The sequence below is a fragment of the Filicampus tigris genome, chromosome 13 (genome assembly GCF_054856515.1).
Source record: "Filicampus tigris isolate MCC_2025a chromosome 13, RoL_Ftig_1.0, whole genome shotgun sequence".
NCBI lineage: Eukaryota > Metazoa > Chordata > Actinopteri > Syngnathiformes > Syngnathidae > Filicampus > Filicampus tigris.
The window spans coordinates 567,690-588,268 of NC_141229.1; the positions used below are offsets into that span (position 1 = coordinate 567,690).

The 20,579-nt window shown below is 48.7% G+C and overlaps 2 protein-coding genes across 5 annotated transcripts; one reads left to right on the forward strand and one right to left on the reverse strand.

The window, feature by feature from the left end:
- Positions 1-830: 830 nt before the first annotated feature.
- ehd4 (EH-domain containing 4) lies at positions 831-13,502 on the reverse strand. The gene is made up of 8 exons (XM_086048576.1): positions 12,802-13,502; positions 9,732-9,908; positions 7,578-7,675; positions 5,126-5,292; positions 4,920-5,053; positions 4,726-4,837; positions 3,618-3,782; positions 831-2,979 (listed from the first exon to the last, which is right to left on the reverse strand). The coding sequence occupies exons 1-8, from the start codon at positions 13,029-13,031 to the stop codon at positions 2,419-2,421; spliced, it is 1,644 nt and encodes a 547-aa protein (XP_085904702.1). The 5' UTR covers positions 13,032-13,502; the 3' UTR covers positions 831-2,418.
- g2e3 (G2/M-phase specific E3 ubiquitin protein ligase) lies at positions 12,124-20,535 on the forward strand. Of its 4 annotated transcripts, XM_086048579.1 has the most exons (13): positions 12,124-12,210; positions 12,278-12,399; positions 12,702-12,908; positions 13,038-14,211; positions 15,598-15,713; positions 16,618-16,715; positions 16,829-16,930; positions 16,993-17,117; positions 17,200-17,368; positions 17,692-17,798; positions 18,088-18,204; positions 18,334-18,458; positions 19,253-20,535. In XM_086048579.1, exons 5-13 carry the CDS (start codon positions 15,653-15,655, stop codon positions 19,435-19,437), a joined length of 1,089 nt encoding a protein of 362 aa, XP_085904705.1. In that variant the 5' UTR covers positions 12,124-12,210; positions 12,278-12,399; positions 12,702-12,908; positions 13,038-14,211; positions 15,598-15,652; the 3' UTR covers positions 19,438-20,535. The 4 variants fall into 4 exon arrangements, with proteins under 4 accessions (XP_085904705.1, XP_085904703.1, XP_085904704.1 ...); XM_086048577.1 differs by having other exon boundaries at positions 12,278-12,908; XM_086048578.1 differs by having other exon boundaries at positions 12,174-14,211.
- Positions 20,536-20,579: the final 44 nt, after the last annotated feature.

Consider the following 20,579-nt stretch of genomic DNA (forward strand, 5'->3'; position numbering starts at 1 on the left):
TCACAATCCTACCTGAGCACATATTAGCGCATCGGATGAAGCTAACGTGCTAACGTGTGTTTGGACTGTGGGAGGAAGTCGAAGCTACTTTGGCGAACACGCAAACTGGTACAAAACAGCATTCATGTGTGTATAGTCGCTGCAGACGCGTTTTGCTTGTCAAACAGTTTTGCCGTAATCAACCCATCAAAGGTCGAGAAAATGTCGACATCGTCAACGGCCAGCGCTGGGCCCTGCGAGCAAAAAGTGGCATTAACTGAAGAAACGTTGCGATGTGAAGGCCCTGGGCGGAATACATTGACATAGCCACACAGAGGCCGCGATCCGACAGGACCACAAAAAAAGAAATACGTAAAAATACGAGTACATTTTCATATACTGCATTTGATTTGCACCATTGACGATGAAAGGACTTTTCATTTAATGCCATCAAATCATTGACTTTTACTACACCAAGCTTTTCTTCTGAAAGGACATACAGAAGCAGGAAGGCAGCCAGATAGTGAATGCCTTGCCTCAGAGGCCGCCAAGATGCGGTGGTGGTCCCTGCCATTGGTGGTCCTTGGTCAGGGAGAGGCAAAATCAGGACACAAGCAGTCCGATTGTCTCTACTGGCCTCAAATGTACTACAGGTAGATTTTATTTGACCGTTTTTTTTTTTTAACTGCTGAACGTTTCTGTACTTTTTGCACAACTTCCTGACAAGAGGAAAATGAACAACAATTTGTGTTTGTAAGCCACTGTAATGACTAATAGGCACCAGCAGTAGATGGCGGTGTTGCGTCGCTGTGGATTTGAGATCAGCACAGCTTTTGAGTAGAAGACCAAGCTTAGGCGGTGAGTCACGTTTATTAGGCGGGAGAGAAACGCCGACATGAAGTCGGACAACTCCAGGCACACATACAAATACAATATGTACAGTAAACTGAACCTACAGTGCGGTACGACCGGAACATGTGTCACGGTAGCTAGACAATGTGTGTCGCAATCGTCAGCAAAGGATGACAACAAAAAAAGCCAACTTGAGCCATGCAGTGAGTGACGCTGGCTTTCATATGGGAACAGAAATGATTATTTTGCCCTTTCTCAGTCTTGTTTTTGTTCTTTTCGAGTTTGAGGTGTCACAAAAGCAAAACATATTTGTATCAAAGTCACTCTTGTGCCTGACATTCCTTCTTTCACAACAAGCTCCCTTTGTTTTTTGCTGAAAGCCACGCATGAAAAAGCGAGAAACTTTTTGTCAGTTCTTCAGAAAATAATGTTGTGTAGGTCTGATAAGATCAGTCAAAATGCTGTAAAACTGCTCACCCCTTTTTGAAAACAGCTGGCAGAAAATGAGTTCATTGCCTTTGCCTTTTTTGTTTGTTGCTGTTTTTTTTAAAAATATGCTTGCATTGATGTACATTTGGAAACAACAATATTTTAAAACTATATTTTCGTACTGCATAGTTCAAAGGTCAGTACTAGGTAGCATATGACGAGACGAGCTGGCTGGCGTAACGTTGAGACTGGGTTTGAGCAAATGTGTTATTTCAGGTGTATGAAACTGGTAGCCAGCCTGAAAAAAAAAAAAAAAAGACTGCATAGACCAACGCGGTCTTGTGTTTTCGTGCGGGTATTGCTGTTGTCACCAGCTACTAGCGGGGCAACGGTAGCATGCAGGTCTTGTTGGTGTGCCGCCGAGCGAGAACAGCGAAAGCAGCCGGGATCCAAACAGCCGACCGAACCTTCAGCCGCTGGACACCCCACCCGGTGGACCGAGTGAGGCGCGGCCGAGCTAGCTAGCTAGCAGCGGCGGCATGCTAGTCTTGCTCAATCGGTGGAGCGGCTCGCCCAGAGACCGACCGTTTGGCACTTTCAAAACGGGCTCTCTTAGCTGCTGGTCTTGTGAGGGACACCGGCAAGACCAGCGCGAAAACAAAGACAGAAACAAAAGCATGCTGATCAATGCTGGGTTGTTGGTTGTTTTTTTAGTTTTTTGTTTTTTTTTCAGGTCTCAGTTTCAAAAAGGTTGGTGACCCGCTGGCCTAAATGAAGCTCGTGCCACCTGTGAGTAATTGACATGCTCCTGAAAGGGTTCAGAGTGTACTGTAATATAGCCCGTATAGGCCACAAGATGTGGCAAAGCACTACTTTTGCCAAAATGAATCTCCCGAACACACAGTTCGGGATGGCACCAAAGTAATAATCGAATTGGACGTGGCTATGGCCTGCGCACAAACACAGCGAGTAAGCGAGGTTTTCAGCGAATAACGAAGGTTAGTTAGGTTCCCTCAAAAGCTGCGCCATAGCGACGTTGAAGTTAATCCCCAAATTTCAGCCGAAAGCCAAATATCCTGAGCTTTTTGTGGCTAGCGTAGCAAATAAAAGCATGCGCGGTATGTTCTTTTCCCGCGCTCAGTCAGCGAGCGTGGACGTCTAGTCCTCGCCGTGGTTGTACATGGCCTCGGCGTCGGGGTGCTTGCGGTGGCCGGGGGGCACCAGGTGCGGGGGCAGCTCGGCGGGCAGCTCGTAGCCCTCCAGTTTGACCTTGATGAGGTGCTGGGCCAGCGCAAACTCTTCGTCGTCCAGGCTGCCGTCCTGGTCGCAGTCGGCCAGCTTCCAGATCTTGCCCAGCACGGTGTTGGGCAGCCGCGAGTTCATCATCTCCTTCTTGGCGTTGACGCCGCTGATCTTGCCGTTGACGGGCATGAGCGTGTAGAAGATCTCGTCGTAGCGGTGCTTGTCCCGGCTCACGATCCAGTCCTCGGCGGCGTCGGCGCCGGCGCTGATGCCCTCGCCGTAGCCGCGGCCGAAGGGGCCGTCCTGGGAGCCCTCGAAGGCGCCGCCCGACACCATGGCGGGCGGCGCCTTGGACTCCTCCTCGCGGATCATGGTCATCAGCCCGGCGATCTTGGACGCCAGCATCTTGTCCACGGACTCGATCAGCTTCACCTTCAGCGAGGGGAACTTGCTGAAGTCGTAGTGCTGCAGCATGTCCTGGAAGAGACGCGGCCACGCAAGGTCATGCCGACGCCCACCTGCGCTCCTCCGACCGGGAGCCGTCCGCTAATAACCGTCACAATGCGTCTAGCAGAATTGTCACATGTAATCACTAATAACGCTGAGATCGGGCTGCGCAACGAATCCAAATTCAATTACAATTACGATGACGACACCCCGCGATTGGCATCATCGTAAAAAAACATGATTAATATTCCTTAAAATCCAACGCACAGCTTGTTGACACAAGAGAACCATCCTTGAATTTTATACATTTGCGCCTTTTTTTTAATTTATTTTTCTGGATTTGATGAATTGTGTTTGGTCCAAAAGGAATCGACTTACATTTGACTTTGTACATTTGACTTTGTTACGTTTCAACATGTTCTTGTTTTGTACCCAAAAAACAAATGATCGATCAAATAATCGTGATTTCAACGATGACCAAAATAATCCGGATGAATATTTTTTCCATAATCGAGCAGCCCGACGTCAAGACATCGTAACTACTCGTTTGCTATCGAACCCTTTTTACTGTAACGTGAACAAGAGTTGAAGAAAGGAGCGCCCTTGACTTGGGACCGGCGGCGGGGGGGCCCGAGCGGAGGATTTCCTGTCGAGCGTAGCACACGTACCTGCATCTTGGTGACATTGGGGAAGTCTCCGGGACTGATGTGGTGCTCCCTCTGCAGGATAGCGTAAATCTCCGGCAGCCTGGCGATCAGCTCCTCCTTCTTCTTCTCGCGGCCAAACAGCGACGGCATCTCCTTCTTCAGGTAGCTGATGATGTAGGCGTGCACCTGCCGAGCACACGGCCGCCGTCAACGCCGGCGAGCGGGAAGTCGAGTCAAAGTTTATCTCCCGCTCAGGAGGGGGAGGCGACCGGGCGGCGCCGGCCCGGGATGAGCCGGAAGGCGGAAATGTCCTCCCGCCGCATATCGCGGGAAGGGGGAAGGAAGCGCGCCGTCCGCGGCGACGCAAATAGAAAGAGCGGCGGCGGCGGCGGCGGCGGCCGATTGCCGAGGAGGAGGAGAGGAAGAGCGGAAACGTGCCGATAACGCCCTTGTGTTCGGGGGTTTATCGCACGGCGCCGGCAGTCAGAGCGTTGCGGGAGAGCGCATAGCGCGCATTCCACAAGCGTTTCCGAGGTCGGCCGCTTATTTCCACAGGCGGGGGACATGAGTCAGACTTGAAGAAGCTGTCAAGTCAAGTTGGAGATTGGTTTCCAAATACATGACGCACCAAGACTGAGAACTTTGTACGAGTCGCTTGTGAAGCATTACGCTGCTTTTCCTTTGAGCCGTTGCGCTATTGGGGCCTTTTTGTCTGTGGCGCGGCGTCCAACGCGAGTCAGCCCTCCGCCACTTGATAGTAGCTGAGCGCCGTCATTGGCGTCAGCCGTTAGCTGGCGCAGTTGCGGCCCGCGGTTAGCCGGCTAGCTATGGCGACATGCCCCGGAAATGCATTTCCCATTCAGCGCAACAACATGCATAAAAGAAAAGCAAAGAGAGGGCTCCTTTTTTCTTTTTCTCCCCCCCCCCCCCAAAACAATTGGATGACTTGACTGGCCTTGCTTGAAATTTAGTGGGGACTCTGCCTGACTTGCTGGATTTTTTTTCCTTATAGATGAAATGGTATCATTATTAACTTGGGACTTGCTCAAAAATGTCCAGTAAAGACTTCCTGGTGACTTGCTCCCACCTGTGGCTAATTCCAACATCAGCAAGCCACTTCCTGTCTCACCTTGGCCAGCCTGGCCCTCTTGATGAGGTCGTTGAGTTTACGGAGCGCCGCGTTCCTCGGAAGACTCTGGATGTCTCTGAAGAGGTCCTGAGACTCCGCCTCAAAGAGACGTCTGAGGGCGAGACAGAAACGGCGTCAAGGTTCTGACCGGTCACGCGAGGCTCTGGCGGCGGACACGCCGGACGGCGACGGACCTGTTCTCCGTGTTCTGAAGGGGTTTGGCCCAGAAGGAACCCAGATAGACCCGCACCACCTCCGGGGTGTTAATCACTTTGCCCAGCGACCACATGAGGGCGCCGTACACGCGCATCAGCTGCTGCGTGTCCACCTGCGAAACAACAGGACCGAGTGAGGGCGGGTGCTGGGGGGGACAACGTGATCGGCGCGGGGGAGTGCCGACCTGGTCGGCCTTGTTGAGGACCACCCTGATCTTGTCGTCTTGTCCTTTGAGGGCTCGGATGGCCTCGGAGAACTCGTCCGAGATGTCCAGTTTGTGGGCGTCGAACAGCAGGATGATCCTGTCCACTCGCTCGCCAAACCAACGCAGAACCTCAGCAAAGTCGTAACCTGTAGGCAAAGTACGAGGAGCGTTTATTTGGAGGTACCCGTGCTTCCTGAAACTGAAAGCTGGCAATCGGTTCAGTTCTGGAGACGGCAGCCCAAAAGCTTCCTGGATCTCCCCAAAGCCGAGCAGTCCCTCATTCATCGTGAGGCTTACGTCCCAGACCGCCCACCAATGGACCACATCCACAAGCTAGGGCACATTTGCTACAAAGTTGTGCTAAATGTCCCTTAACCAGGTGTGTCCCCAACTTTGTCCCCCTGAACACCTCCTTCACATCCTTCATCGCTTTCCCTCAGGTCCCTCAACTTGTCCCATTTGCAACTGTTCCCTTAAGGAGGAAGTCAAGCCAAACATCTTTTTTTCAACTCTTTATTCAATGCGGGCCCACGAGTTGAAAAGAGGCATTCTGATGAATATTGCGTTTGTGGAATAAGAGTTAATTCAGACATTTTTAGCCATCTCACTTTGTCACTTCTGTCGACTGAAAATGACATCACAACTGCTCACAACGACCAATCGCGGCTCAGCTTCAGAAAACAGGTGAGCCTTGATTGCTCGTTACTCAGCCGGGGGAGCCCGGAGCATTGTGATGTCGTTTCCAGTTGACGGAAGTGACAAAACGGCCGCCCCCGGGGATGGCTAAAAACGGCTGGATAAACTCTTATTCCACAAACGCAATACTCATCAGAATGCCTCGTTTCTGGGAAGATATTGTTGACAAGAAGACGTTTGGCTTGACTTCCCCTCGAACACCTCCCCTGCAAGTAAGTCACGTTGTCCCTTAACAAGCCAACTTTGAAGTGTTTGGTCCCGACCTCAGAAGTAAATTTAGACCACCGCGGTTTCCCGCAGATGCAAACATTCCTGGTTCGGGGTGTGAAGTTGCCGCAGTTGGGCGCCACTGACATGATTGCTTTGTTGGCTTTGTTTAAGCGTCGCTTCTTCATCAATAATTGAAGGACAAAAGTGTAACAAAAGACGAGGCCCTCCGGTGTCAGTTTCCTTCTCCGGCTTCAAGTGTGTGCGCGTTGGCGCACGTCTGGCGATTACAGGATGGCGGGTGATGACTTCACAGGTTCCATTTCCCCTTTCACAGGAAATGCCTTCAGTCCAACAATCTTGCTTCCTCTTTCCAGGGTTGAGAAACAAAATCATGTGGCAACTGTCAACTGTGTGTTGACTCAAGGAAAAGAAAACACATACACACAAAGAGCGCGCATTCATTCAAACAGCATGTTTGTCGCTATGGAAACACATCCTGGTGCCAATCAGGACGCGGAGGCGGAGCTTGGGGCGGGCAGCGTGGCGACATGAGACGCGCGAGTGGAATGTCAAGAACTGGTTTACGCCTGTGATGTCATCACTCTTCCGACTCACAGTAGAGTCGGGCCACTCCAGCCAATGTGACGCCAGTCGGCCATTTTTGGAAAGGCTCAACTTGACTTGCTCTTTTTCAATCATATTCATCCATAAGATGTAGGCTGGGACACGAGTGACATCACCGTACGCACGTGCGTGCGTGTAACTCGGCTGACCGCCGCGAAATGTTTCCAGATGGCGGGAGCGACACCCGCCCCGGCCCCCCCCCCCCTCCCCCCTCCTCCTCCCACCATGACTCCGCCCGTCCGGCTGAGGCCTTTAGCTGGTGATGTCACCAAGCCCGGAGAACAGCACGCAGCCGGTCCTCAGTCCTCCAGTTTGGACTCAATAGCCCCTTTTCACACATCGCTTATGTTGCCGCTGCGAATGAAAGGTTAGCCAAGGGCGCCAAACGCAGCAGTATCAGAGGCAAGAGGCTGTCTGCGTGCGCGGATGCCGATTGTCGTAGTGGAACAAGTCCCGATTTCCCCAGGCCGCTGGTCGCGAGGCCATCGAGTGCGAGCGGCGGAAGCGCGCACCAGCCCCTTTTCGACCGGCCGTCCGAGCCCGCGCTTGCCCGGCTGCGGGGATAAAATTGTCCACTTTGGAGGCCAAAACCAAAAGTCAATGGATGCCGCTTCTACCGTACAATTTCCCCTGGCTCGTTGGACTGCCGACGGAGAGGGAACGCGTCATACGCCGCCACCGGGCCGCCGGAGGAACTGCAGGCGGCCGGCCGGCCGGCCAACGGACGGAACAGCGACAGGTTGGTCTCAAGACACGGCAGTTTGTTTTTCCATCTCATTTTTGATCATCGATTGTGTTTTGCCGTGGCACGTTTGATATTTGGCACTTTTGAGCCGTCAAGTTGAGCTGCGAATGTGTGACGAAGCGACGGCCCAGCCAGAAAGCTCTGCTCTGCACGCACCTCTGCTGATGCGTTGCTTCTCGCCGGACAGAATCCCCGGCGTGTCGATGATGCTGATGCTCTGAAGAACCTGATTGGGCATCTGAGAGCAGATGAACCTGAACACAACAGCAGACCAATTGGAAGTTTGTTAGCTTGTCGTGTCTCATTTGTGTTTCGCACCCGGGTGGAAATGGGAAACAGCTCTGGTGCGGCGTTGGCTTTAGTAAGTTAGCATTGAAACAGTCATCGTTTACTCTTAGAGGTCACGCAATAACACACTGACGTTCGTTATGAGGCAAAACGCTACACTGGCTAGCAACGAGGAGACTGCCTTTCTTCGCTTCGGCATTAGCACTCGAGTTAGCATTGTGGGTCGTTACATGGTAGACAACATAGAACCCACTCAAGTTCGAATATTGTTTAGCATGTCCACTTTTTCAAGCTTGCCAGCTTTTTGATTGTCAGCTTGCTAATTCCGTTTGTATTTGGCACAGGTTTGCAAAATGAGTGAACATTTTGCTGGTTTAGCACTTGCAATTTATTTCATAATGTATTATACTTCATCGTGAACTGATGTGAGTCAAAATTCGTTCCAATACATTACGTAAGAGATTTCAAAATCAATACATGACAAATACATGGCTCTCACTAATATTATTTATAATGAATTTAATTACAATAATGACTTAAAGAATTACTATACATAAAAATGTAACACATTTTCATGTTGCATTTTAACTTGCACAATAAATCAATTAATGGATAACAATATTTATAAACACATAAGTACATTTGAATGGATATGTGTTGATGAAAGAAAAGGTTAAATTAGTACAACAAATATTATCACGAGGCCTCTTGGTAATGGACATGATCAGAGTGGCCTGCCTGGATTTTTTTCTTACATTGTATAATTCAGTTTTACTGTTGTATGTGCTGCGCTGCGTTCGGGAGATCGATTGTAATTGTAACTACGGCATCATGGTTACAATTATTATTACGACTATCGGAAAAGAACGGAGTCCCGGCGAATGACTTTGCCCATCTCTGTGGCTAGCATGTACGTTCATTCGTTCATCCATTGCGCATTTGTATGGAGTACAGTTCCACGCCTGCAGGGGGAGCACGTGAGGGCACAGGCCAAATCTTGCCAACTGCCGCTGACCTCGCGCGGCGGCCGCAAAACGCACGTTGACCATAAATCGCCTGGCGGGCTGGCAGGCGGGAAAAAACAAGAGCGCAATGCCGCCGCGCGTGACGCACAAACACTTCCCCCTGGAAACAATCGCCACAATGGCTCATTGTGGCGGGGGGCCCTCTGTGGCACAAGATGGCCGAAGGAAGGCCACGGCCCCCCTAACTTCCTCGGACAAATATTTCTGGACGCAGGAAACGCAGCTCGGACGCGAGCCGTCAACTTCATTTAAAAGGCTGGAAACGTGCACGGCGACAGGAGAGGACGCGCGGCGATGACGTCGCCAACTAGCACAAGAACAGACGAGCCACATTCCAAGATTTCCAACGTTTATTCCCACCAGTCTCATGTTGTCATTCGGTCGCGTTTTGCTCGGCTGCCTTGTTTCAAGGCCGTGCGCGTGGATGTTGGGACTTTTTTTTTTTGGGGTGCAATCGCATTTCAGTCACGACGCGTTGCCATATCAAAATAATCTGCCCAAGATCTCCAGAAGAAGTCAATAGAACTTCAAATGTATTTGCAATGCGACTGTTTTCTTGAACTGATCACATTCCACATTCATCCTTGCAGGAACGGCGCTCGATGATGTCGTCATGTTTCCGTCCTCTGATTGGTTGTCTGGACAAAACTTGTTCCTGCCAACTTTGAGTAGCAGAACATGTCTTTCGCCACTTGAGAAGTGTGGCACGCAAGCTCCCTCTAGTGGTACTGCCCCTACAGTTCAGTTGCGTTTCACTTTTTAGAACCAGCGACGTGCAGGTCACCTTTGAGAAGTGTTTGTTTTTACCCGTTTGTCGAGGTACAACTTGCATTTTACTTTTATGTGCAATGTGTTGAATGTTAATCAAATCATTCCTTTTGAGCCATTTTTTTGGCTTGTTTTAATTTCCCTGTAAGCGCAGTGCTCATGCAGTATGCGTTGCACCGCTTTTTGGATGTATTGCGAGTGAAGCGATTGCAGTGACGGTTGCACCTACCTGTTGAGGAAGGAGTTTCCGAAGGCGTTGAGCTTCCTGAAGGGCTTCTTGGGGTCCACCACCAGCGCGTTGCCGGGGACGACGCCCTCGCTGTCGCCGTACATCACCGCGATGAAGCCGTCCGTGGTGGGCTCGGGTCCGATCCGCATGCCCGGGAAGTCCTGCTCCAGAAGATACCTGCCGGCGCAGAAGCTCCCCGTCAGCCAGACCTTCCCGACGCAGCCACGACCACTTTTTTCCTGGCTAGACTATTGGGAGGTGGCTGGATGCAACCGCCTCATTTCGGGCCACCTCCGGCTCGAAATCCCCTGACATGATTTCATGATGGCAAGTGTTATTGCCGGACCGGGATTGCATTGGCTGATTGTCAGTTGACATTCAAACTGAACATAAAACAGAGACAATCACACCATTCGAATGAACGGCCCGAGGAACGGCCCGGCAATTGTAACGCTAACTCTGATTAGCATCTATGTTGCCGTGCTGTAATAAGCAACAGATTGAACACAAATGGTTGCGCAACAACATAGAGACCGACAATATAGCCGTACTCGCAGTCATGTACTCTTTATCCTCTGCAAGGAGTAACTCCAATTATTGCCGCACTGATGAGCTGAGACGTTGAAACCAAGCTGTATTATGACGCCACCCCCTTGAATGAGGAGGACGCGCCCCGCTGCGATATGACTGGCTGCTGCACCCAGGCGGCGGCCAATCCTATCGCCTACAACTCACGTGGGATTGACAATAACGCAACTTTTAAGTCAAGGCACCGCTGTCTACTTTTTGTGACCCCCAGTCCGAAGGTCGGCTGACAAACAGCCAAAACACCACAGGAGCTGCCCTCCAGCTAACATGCTAACAATAAAAGAATTGAGCAGCCATCTTGTTGGCAGGTCACGTGACCCGTCAAGCTCGGCCGCTCGGAGTGACGTCGACCTGCCGAGTCCCGTTGGCATGATTAGGCGGTAATCCTTCTGGTTCCCATGATTCACGGCATTCCTCGGCACAGGGTGGGGCCTCCGAAGCGCGCGCGGCCGTGCACACGCAACGCAACAGCAGCTCGTATTTCTCTGCAGATTGTGTGCTGCCAAAAAATGTATCACGCACACACATGCTCAGGCACACAGATGTGACTCCTCCGCTTAGTCGGCAAAAACATTTCATTTTCGCGTTGTATTCAAGGACGCGTACTGTTACTTTAGAAGACTGCAGCCTGAGTAAAAGTGAACAGTACACGTCCAAAGAATGAAAGTATACAAGCAATGAGCTTGTATTGCTTGAGCAATAAGCTGCCGCACCAGAAAAAAAAAAAAGAAAAGGCTAAATCAAGTTGTGTGACACAGTTCACGTTTTAATGTGATTCGCTCGGTCTCGTGTTAAATCTTTTACAGTCATAAAGACTTACCGTGATAAGTACTCAGTGAAAACATTGCTAAAGTACTGAGTGACTGGTTAGCAATAACTTTGGGACTTTTTGTTGTTGTTGTTGGGGTTTTTTTTTATGAAAGCATGAACGTCAATTGGCCAAAAATACTAACTGGGAATGTGCAAATTCAGATATGGCCCAACTGCATCACTTTGAATGTAGGAATGCTAGTGGTATTGGTTACTTGGTATCGGTATCAGTGAGCGCTCACGAGCGGAGCGCTCGTCTGGTATGGGTCTGCGAAAAAAGCAGTATCAAACGTCCCGATTTCTGGGCACTTTTAATGCCGAATCTAATTTGCCATTGTGAGTTTGATGTGATCATTGTTTGTGTGTTACTTCCTGATGGTTGCTTATTGCATACAAGTGCAAATAAGTCCAGGTGAGGCAGGCAGCCCCTCCCTCCCTGACTGTGTGTACGAACGAGCGCGCGGGTTCACGTTGGCATCATTTTCTTCGGATGTAGCAAGAGTCAAATATACCGTGCGGTGGAGCGCACGTACAATGATGCATATTTAAGCATTCCTACCGCGCATTTCAACTTTCGTTTCCAGACTGATTCGCGTCACCTTCAAAGTGACATTACCAAAACGCACCCTTTCCAAGTGGGATTTGCAATTGTTGGGCACATCGATCAATATCCCGAGACCAACACTGCGACTGTAACCACAGCTCGCAGATTTGTGAACCCTGGTGACTCTGATGTCACGATCGTGATCTTGAGCCACTTGGGCCACTCGATTGCTTTGCCCACCCCACAGTCCACTCTATAAAGGTGCTCCAGTGTATAGCCGTGTCCAGATTTTCTATCGACACATCTCGTTTACAGATGCGTGTCCGAGTCTGTAGCTATGCTTGTTTTTCAAAGTGCTCTATGAATAAAGTTGAGTTGATTCAGTCGACAATGTGGTCCAGTCAAATAGGCGTGTCGAGTCCAGTCACAAGCTCTGCGTGTGTGTCAAGTGCACACATGACATTAAGGAAGTGCAGACAATGGGGGTGTCAACATCCCAAAGAAAAAAGGCACACTCGGGAGGTCATGAGGTCCTAAGTGAGTGTTCGAAACATGTGCACGTGTACTGACAGATATGTGTTGACTTTCTTTTTTTTTTCTAAAGTGTTTTTACAGCTGCGAGTGGCAGATGGACTTTGACAAGACATCGTGGTCACGTGACTCCACCCTACACACCAAAGGCCTATTGAAAAGCATCCGATCAAGCGCGTTTGCGCCGAGTAATAGGTACGAATGCGTTTGCAATGTACAATTGGACCTAGCAAAGACTTGGCACACGTTCGGCGGTACGTGCGGCATGCACGAGCTTCGTCAACACGCCGGCCATGCCCCTTGCACATTTGATGCCTCTTTGCTTTCAACTTGTCCGACGCTTATTTGCGGAAGTCCGGCGAGGACCGACGCGATCCGAGCGAACTTTGGAGATTTCTCCAAAGCTGACACGGCTTTTTGTCTTTTCAACACATCCGAGTTGTACATCGTTCGACTGGCTGTTACGACTCGGGCGTGTTGACTTGTGCTCCCGTTAGCCTTGTGACGACGACGACGACGACGATCGGCCCCGGGGGCGCTTCCGCTCCCAAAGCAGCAAAATGGGCCCGGCGGCCCGAGTGTTGCGCTGTGCCTCACCTGATGAAGGTGGTCTTGCCGGTGGAGTACTGGCCCACCAGCAGCACCATGGGCTTGCTCTGGAAGTCGGCCGGCTCCAGGGCGGGCGAGTGGAAGTCGTGGAAGAGGTAAGTCTCCTCGAGCGGCAGCAGCTTCTTGCTGTAGAGGCTCTGCAGCCCTTCGGTGACCGTCTGGTACATCTCGCCCTCCTTGTTGCGGCCGCCCTGCTCTTGCTTCACCCAACTGAACATCGCCAGCACAAGCACGAGCGGATACAAAGGCTGAGAGAAAAAAAGGAGAAGACCACGCGCAACGGGCTACAACTTCCCTCCTCTTCTTGGGCTTTGAGGCTGCCGGCTGCGAGGACAACTCGTCGGGCTGACCGGGCCACCTGTGGACACGCGTGCTCGCGCGAACACTGCCGCCTCTGTACGGACGCTCTGCCCACGCGCACGCGCACGCACACGCGCGCCTACCTGCGGGAGGGGCAAACGGCTCCACGGCGTCCCCGCCCATCTCCTTCGCAGCCGGCCGAAAACATCGAGTGTGGAAGTCCGGGTTTGAAAATGCTCACATGTTGCCTCCGAACAGATGCGCAACTAGACGTGCGTCGCCGTTGGAAACGCATTCGTCAACATAAAAGAAATAAATTTAAAAAATAAAACATATTCGTCAATATGGCACTTCGGACATCATTCGGAAACGTCGCCACTTGTTGAAAGAGACTTCGGCGCCCCCTTCAGGTCAAAAACGTGGAGACGCACTTTTAGAGTCGACGCAGATAATACGCGCATGGCTACGCAAGGTGTGCGCACGTACTTGGCGCTCATTGCGTGTGAAATTACCTGTCAATACTTTGTCATACTTGTTTTTTTTATATGGAAAAATGTCATTTTCGTTTTCAAATGTTTAGTCAGGTACGGATTGTGTGTACGCAATGCATCGTAATTGTGATTCATGTGCAGTTTGTTAATTTTCCTATATTTAACCGCGTAGTGCTAATGTTATAACAGTGCATAATATTACAGTCGCTTACAATAATGTTAAATGACATTTTAGATATATAAAACAGAAACACCTCCCAACAAAATGCATCGTATAGTCCAGGTCTAGTCACTGAACAATATAACCCACAAAATAAAAAAAGAGTATTTTTTTAAGAGTAGGATTGGGTTTTAACGTGCACATATGCCTGTCTCCGATAAGAAGATAACAACATGCATGTTGGCAGAGTGGTACTGCGCCGCTGTAGTATGGCGTCCGACTTTAATACCAAGCAATAAAGAATCAAAGGAACAGACATGCAATACAGTAGCAACACAGTCAGAGCACATATCTTTAACAGTGCACTATGCAAAGTATATTCCTTGTTTTTGAAGCAAAAAGTTGAGGACTACTGCAAGGACTGTTAAGTACTCGATGCTGCCGTTGGTATGATTTTCCCATTTTCGACGTAGAAAACCGCCTGAGTCCGAAAACTTTGGAAAAAAAATATTGTTTTTAAATAAAAATGAAGGAACACTTTATTTTACCTCCTTATTTCACATTTTCACTTGTTGCATTAGCACAAACATAAACAAAATAACACAGAACAATTCATGTTAAAACACTCTTCAAATATATTTTATGTTTTATTGCAAGCACCAAGTATGTTATACATTTTTCTGTCCACACGATAGCGTAGTCGAGGAAATGAATCATCTTGAAGCCCCTACGCGTGTGCGAAGTATTTCCCTGCAGGGCTTGACTGCTTTATGGGGCTTCATTTTGCCATCACTAGTTGAAACACCTCACAGACGAGCGCCAACGTTGCTTTCGGGTTTGTCCTTTCCATAAAACAACATTACCGCTCGTTCGCCGCCGTCACTGGTTAAGTAGCAGAACTTTCATTACAGCGCGATTAAGTACACGTTTTCTGTTCATTGAATTAGAGATAAATTATTTATCATTCAATAATTCATAAATATATATTTTTTCTTTACTGCACATACTGCAAAATTACGTAGTCTGTTGTTGTTATCCTTTCGGCTTGTCCCCTCAAATGTATTAAATTCTTTGTTGTTATTTTCCTCAAAAAGGAACCTGACATGCATTTCCTCTTGTTTACTTTTCACAATAAAACACAGCGAATATGAACGACAAACTGCCGCCTAAATGTTGGTTGTCGGCGGCGCGATAAAGAGACGATTATTTATCAAATATAAAAAGATACACATTCAACAGAAATGCACTACAACAGATAGAGCTAGCAAGAGGAAAAAACTCCCGTCCTCCGAGCGAAGCGGCGGAAGCGGAAATGATGTCATCTTACTTTGAAAGAGCGAAATTTCAAAAGTATTGGCCGTCCAAAAAAAGAAAAAAGCAAGACACGAGAAGGCAACAAAACGACACCAAAAATGACTACAAACTTCCGAATTCCGCCCTGAGCCTTGAAGTAGGTCCACTAACACTTATTCCATGGACATTTTTGTCTCGGTTTGGATTTTGGTGGCTGCAACTTTTGCCCGTTTACTCTCGTTAAAAGAAAGGATGGTCGTAACTGGATGCAGTCAATGAATGTTGAGAAGCAGTCAATGAAAATATTTCGCATGTGTTTTGCTCTAAAATGCTGTTTTAGCCTACAACTTCGATACTGCATTTAGTTTGATACTCTAAATGGATATTCTTACCTCTTGGTTTAGCTTTGATTAGCTATAAGTGTTTACTTCCATTGATGCATAACATTGAATTTTATTCCGGGTTTTTGTCTATTTGCGGCAGCCTTTGTAATGTTTTTTCCATGAATGATTTTTTTGTTGTTGTTTTTTGCCTGCACAGCATCAGACTTGTGTTTTCAACCCATGTGTGAACTCTGACCCCGGAGTAGAACAACATGAAGAAGAAATCGAGGCGCTCGCAGGAAGTGGTCACCGGCCCCAAAATGGTGGTCCAGCGTGAGTATGGAAAGAGGGACCAAAATATCAATTATGAACGACAACAACAGCAAGCACAACATCTCAGTTTAGTTTCAGAGGTGGCATCTTGAGAGGAGAGAACAAAGAAAACAATAACAAATGAAAAAAAAGGGATGACGAGAGCCTCTGCTAAGTTTGACAGGTGGCAGACAAAGTGAGCAACAAAAAGCGCCTTGATGTTGTGCTGATTTATGTTTGACTTAATTTTGTACTGTTTTTTTTGTGTGGTTTTTTTTTCAACTTAATTTTGTTCTTGCTTTTACTTGGACTTAATGTGTGCTCTTTATTTTACGCTTGATTTTAAATTCAGTGTATTTTAATTTTTATTAGATATTTTGCTTTTTTTCATCATGGCCAAAGTCAAATTATAATTCTCTTATTTGGCTTTTGCCTCGATTTTATGCTGCGTTTCACTTTATTTTACGTTTGACTTTGCTTTTTGACTTTTTATTTTTTTACTTAAGCTCGCTTGACTTTTGACTTGGATTTTATATTGACCAGATTTGACTTTACTTCCCTCTTTCACTTTTGCTGTCATTTTTACTCTTCATTAAATTCTGACGTGATTTATTTATTTATTTTTGGAGGCAGTATGTTTGTCTCTTTTTTCATTTGAATTATGACTTTGTGTTGTACTGTTTTTCGCCAAACATTGTTGCCTCTTTTACTTTTTACTTGTTTTATATTTTTTGATTGACTGATTTTTGCATTCAATATGTTTGACTTGATTTGATTTTTGCCCGGATTGTGATATTCAGTCAGTTTGATTCGATCCCCCCCCCCCCCCCCTTACTTTTGTTCCCTCTTTGACCTTGGACTTGATGTTTTTCTCTTCATTGGATTTGACGTTGCGTTTGACTTGATTTTGTGTCGCGTCCCCCAGGTTGCGTTCTGTGCCGAAGCAGTGAGGACGACCCCGCCTTGTTTGGGGACAAACTCACTCTGCAGGAGGACAACATCTGTGTGCACTACTTCTGCTTGGTCAGCATCACGTTGCATTTGCTCTTCATTCATTTCTAGACAAAGACGTCCTGGCGTGAAGGAAGACCTCGGATGAGACTTTTGACTTGATGCGCTTCTCCTTCTCCTTCCAGCTGACGTCGTGCGGCGTTTACCAGCGAGGCAAAGACAGCGAAGGCGTGTTGGGCTTCCTGGTGGACGACATCAAGCAGGAGATTCGCCGCTCGGCGCGATTGGTGGGTTTGGTTTGCCGTGCGCCAAATGCCCCGCTCACGCCGATTTGCCGCCGCTCTTCCAGACGTGCTGCGCGTGCAAGAAGAAAGGCGCCTGCGTGGGCTGCTGCGTGAAAAGCTGCCGAAAAACGGTTCACTTCCCGTGCGGACGCAACAACGGCTTCGTTTCGCAGTTTACTGGAAACTTCCCGTGAGTCTGGCGTCATCGCACGTCGGCGAGCAAAATGCGCTTGTCGTCCATCCGGTGTGTGTGCGTGCGTGCGTGCGCGCAGGTCTTACTGTCCCGACCACAGCCCCTCTCAGTCTGCGTGCGTGAGCTCCAACCTGAGCCTGCCTCAGTCGTGCTCGGTGTGCTTGGACGCCATCGACGGCGACCTGTCCTACGGCGTCCTCAAGTGTCCCTTCTGTCGCGCCAGCTGGTTCCACAGAGACTGTGTGCAGGTAACACCACTCTAGGGCTGTTGTCAGCTTTCTCACGTAGACATTGATGAAAAGCACACAAAATAAGGAGATGAAGGGAGGCACTCACTTTGAATTGTCGGCTTGCAAGGAGAACGGAGAAGAAGTGTACAATACAATTCTTGAATGCGCTCTAAAACAGTCTCTCCGGTTTGCCTTTAAACATTTTCTTGCTGTGTACCCCAAAAAATAAATGATCGTTTGAATAATCGTGACTTCAATTATTAGCCAAATAATCATGATGATGATATTTTTTTCATAATAGAGAATGTGTGTGTGTGCGCGTGCGTGTGCGTGCGCGTCAGCGGCAGGCACACAGCGCTGGTCTCTTCTTCTTCAGATGCACGCTGTGTAACAACAAGGACGTGTACCAGCAGGAGATGTTACGCATGGGCATCTACATCCCCGAGAGGTACACCACACTACACAACACAACACAGCAAAAGTAAACGGCCAACAGCAACATAACAGACAAGCTAGCACAAAAGAGAGAAACACAAAGGGAAAATAGCGGCGAGCAACATACTTCAAGACAAGCTAAGACAAAGAGAGGAGCCACAACAAGGGACAGCACCATCAAAGGCAGAACACAAGGCTGGCAACGCAGCGACGGACAACGTCGTTGAAAAAGAGGCACGGCGTTGAAAAAGAGGCAACGCAACGTAACACGAGTTGTCGTCGTCGTCGTCGTTGTGCTGCAGAGATGCGTCGTGGGAGTTGGAGGCCGACGCCTACGCCGACCTGCTGGAGGTCTACATGCACTGCGACGCCCGCGCCTGCGTCTGCGCCAACGGACGCGCGCACTCCGCCAAGACCGGGTGAGTGAGGCAGGAGGCGGCTCGCTCCAAACATCAAAAGATCCGCCCGCCCGTCCGCTCGCTCGCTCGCCCGCCCGCCCGCCCGCCAGCAGTCTTAAAGCCGCCGTCGTCTCCCTCCGCCGCGCTCAGGTGGTTTGCGCTGATCCGATGTCTGCTGTGCGGCTCCAGAGGGACGCACAGGAGGTGCTCGGGGCTGCGGGTGGACGCCGCCGACTGGGCCTGCCCCGAATGCGCAAAGTCCACCCTCGGAAAAGGTGACAAAAGCTGCTACTCCGTTCACATTGACCCCATATGACCCCTTTCGTACTGACATCTTCCCCTTTTTCCTACTCCTTTCACACATGAGATACAGACAGTATGTGTTTATCCCCGCTTCTCACTCAAATAACACTCGGTGAAATACTACCCTTGGTCTTTGCTCGCACGACAATGTACCCGTGTCACACCGACGTGTGACCCTTTCACACTAATCGAAACTATAATACAGTACCCCTTTGACACTCAGACTGAAATTCAGCCCCTTAACAAGCAAATGTGAGCCTTTTGGCACTCAAATGGAGCCATTTGACAGCGACGTGTGACATTTAACAAACCCGCAACTCGCAACTGATCATGCTGGCGTGCCGTATAGCCTTGGGCAAGCACGTACATTTCTTGCACATTGACACGTCGTACCTCTTTAACACCGATACTTAGCCCTTTGACAAAGACGTGAAGACGCTCCTCTTTGGCACGCACGTATTCACCCTTTCACATCAACTGACAACGAGCTCCTTTCACCTGACATGGCACTGTTTCGACATTGACATACACCCCTTTCTTTCACCCCGACACTGACCTCTTTCATGCCACCCCTCTGACACTGACTTTTGGCTATGAGAAGTGCCGCTTTCTCTCCGATATGTGAGCGTCCCTTTCATAGCTGATGACTCATTTCACACTGCCATCCATGCGCACGCCTTTTACCCCCTTGACACCTTTTCACACGGGCGCCAATGTCGCCCGTTTCACGCCGTCATGTGGCCTCGTCTGCGTTTGTGTCCGACAGCCTCCCGCGTGGCCCCGAGGAGGGCCGCCGCGTCCAAGCGGCGCCTCCCCGCGGCCGTCAGCTGCAAAAAGCCGTCGCGCGCGTCTCCCGAGGGGCTCCTGCGGGCCGAGCTCCGGGTGGAGGCGGTCGGGGAGGGGGCCGTCGGAGTGCGCCTGCTGCCCGGCGACGTCGCACACCCGCGGTGACTCCGCAAGTCTTTCAACTCAAAGACTGCAAGACTCAACAAAACGGTGCCGTCAACACGCATATTTGGGGTGTAGCTTTTTTTTGGGGTTTTTTTGCCCCGGCCTCCATAATCTCCTGACAAACTTTCTTGCTAATGGAAGTTGAAGTACTTTGAGGAGTTTCGTTGGGACAAAAGCGGTCCTTAGGGATAAAAGTAGTCCTTTGCCACCATCCTCTGGTATCTATCGGCAATTACAACTGTGTGTTTGAATTGTTGAATTTCTGTTTTCCTGTCTCGTCTGACTTGTTTAGAAGTAGGTGTGTGTTTACGCCAGTAGTTTGGAAAGCAGGAAAGGCAGACCTCAAAATCAGTGTTCTCGTACTGGCCTGGGGCAAAATAATTTGCAAGAAATATTAGGCCCGACCGGTGGACGCTAAAACAAACACACGCCTCCCTTTCTTAACTTTGGGCCAGTTGAAAGCACTCATATGAATATGACATCTTATGAATCTGATGTTCCTACGTCTTTTTTTTTTTTTTTCACCGAAATGTGTAGGATGACTGGAATCTTCTTTTTCGTTTTACTTTTAAAACAAAAATAAGACCATTGATGTACTTTTTGAAGAATAACAGTTTATTTTCGAGAATAAGATGCTGCATCAAAAGAATAAGGTTAAAACATGACTTTCCCCACTTGCTAAATAAATGTGACTTCAATATCAGAATTTAACAACTTTATCTTGGAAAAATACTACTTTATTCTTTGAAGATAATCTCTTTTCAATGTAATACACTACATCTTTGGTCTTTTAAAAAGTACTTTTCTTTTTTTTTTAACTTTATTCTCATAACCATTGTCTTTGTTATTGTAACATTACATTTTTCCCCAGAATCAGCATTTTTTTTTTTTTTCATTTCTATTTTCTACAGCATTTTAAAAAATTTGGTTCTATGTCGATTTCTCTTTTCGGGTCTTTTTCCAAGTTAGTGTGTTTGAACTTGTTTCCATTTTGCATGTGATTTTGAAGCTCTTTGTAACTGCGTGCTTCAAAAAGTTCTTTTCAAATAAATCTTTCCTTGCCGATAAAGTTTGAGATTTCCGCCAAGGACCACAGGAGGGATTCATTCTGTCTGACGTTTCTTTTTCAAAGTGCTTATAAT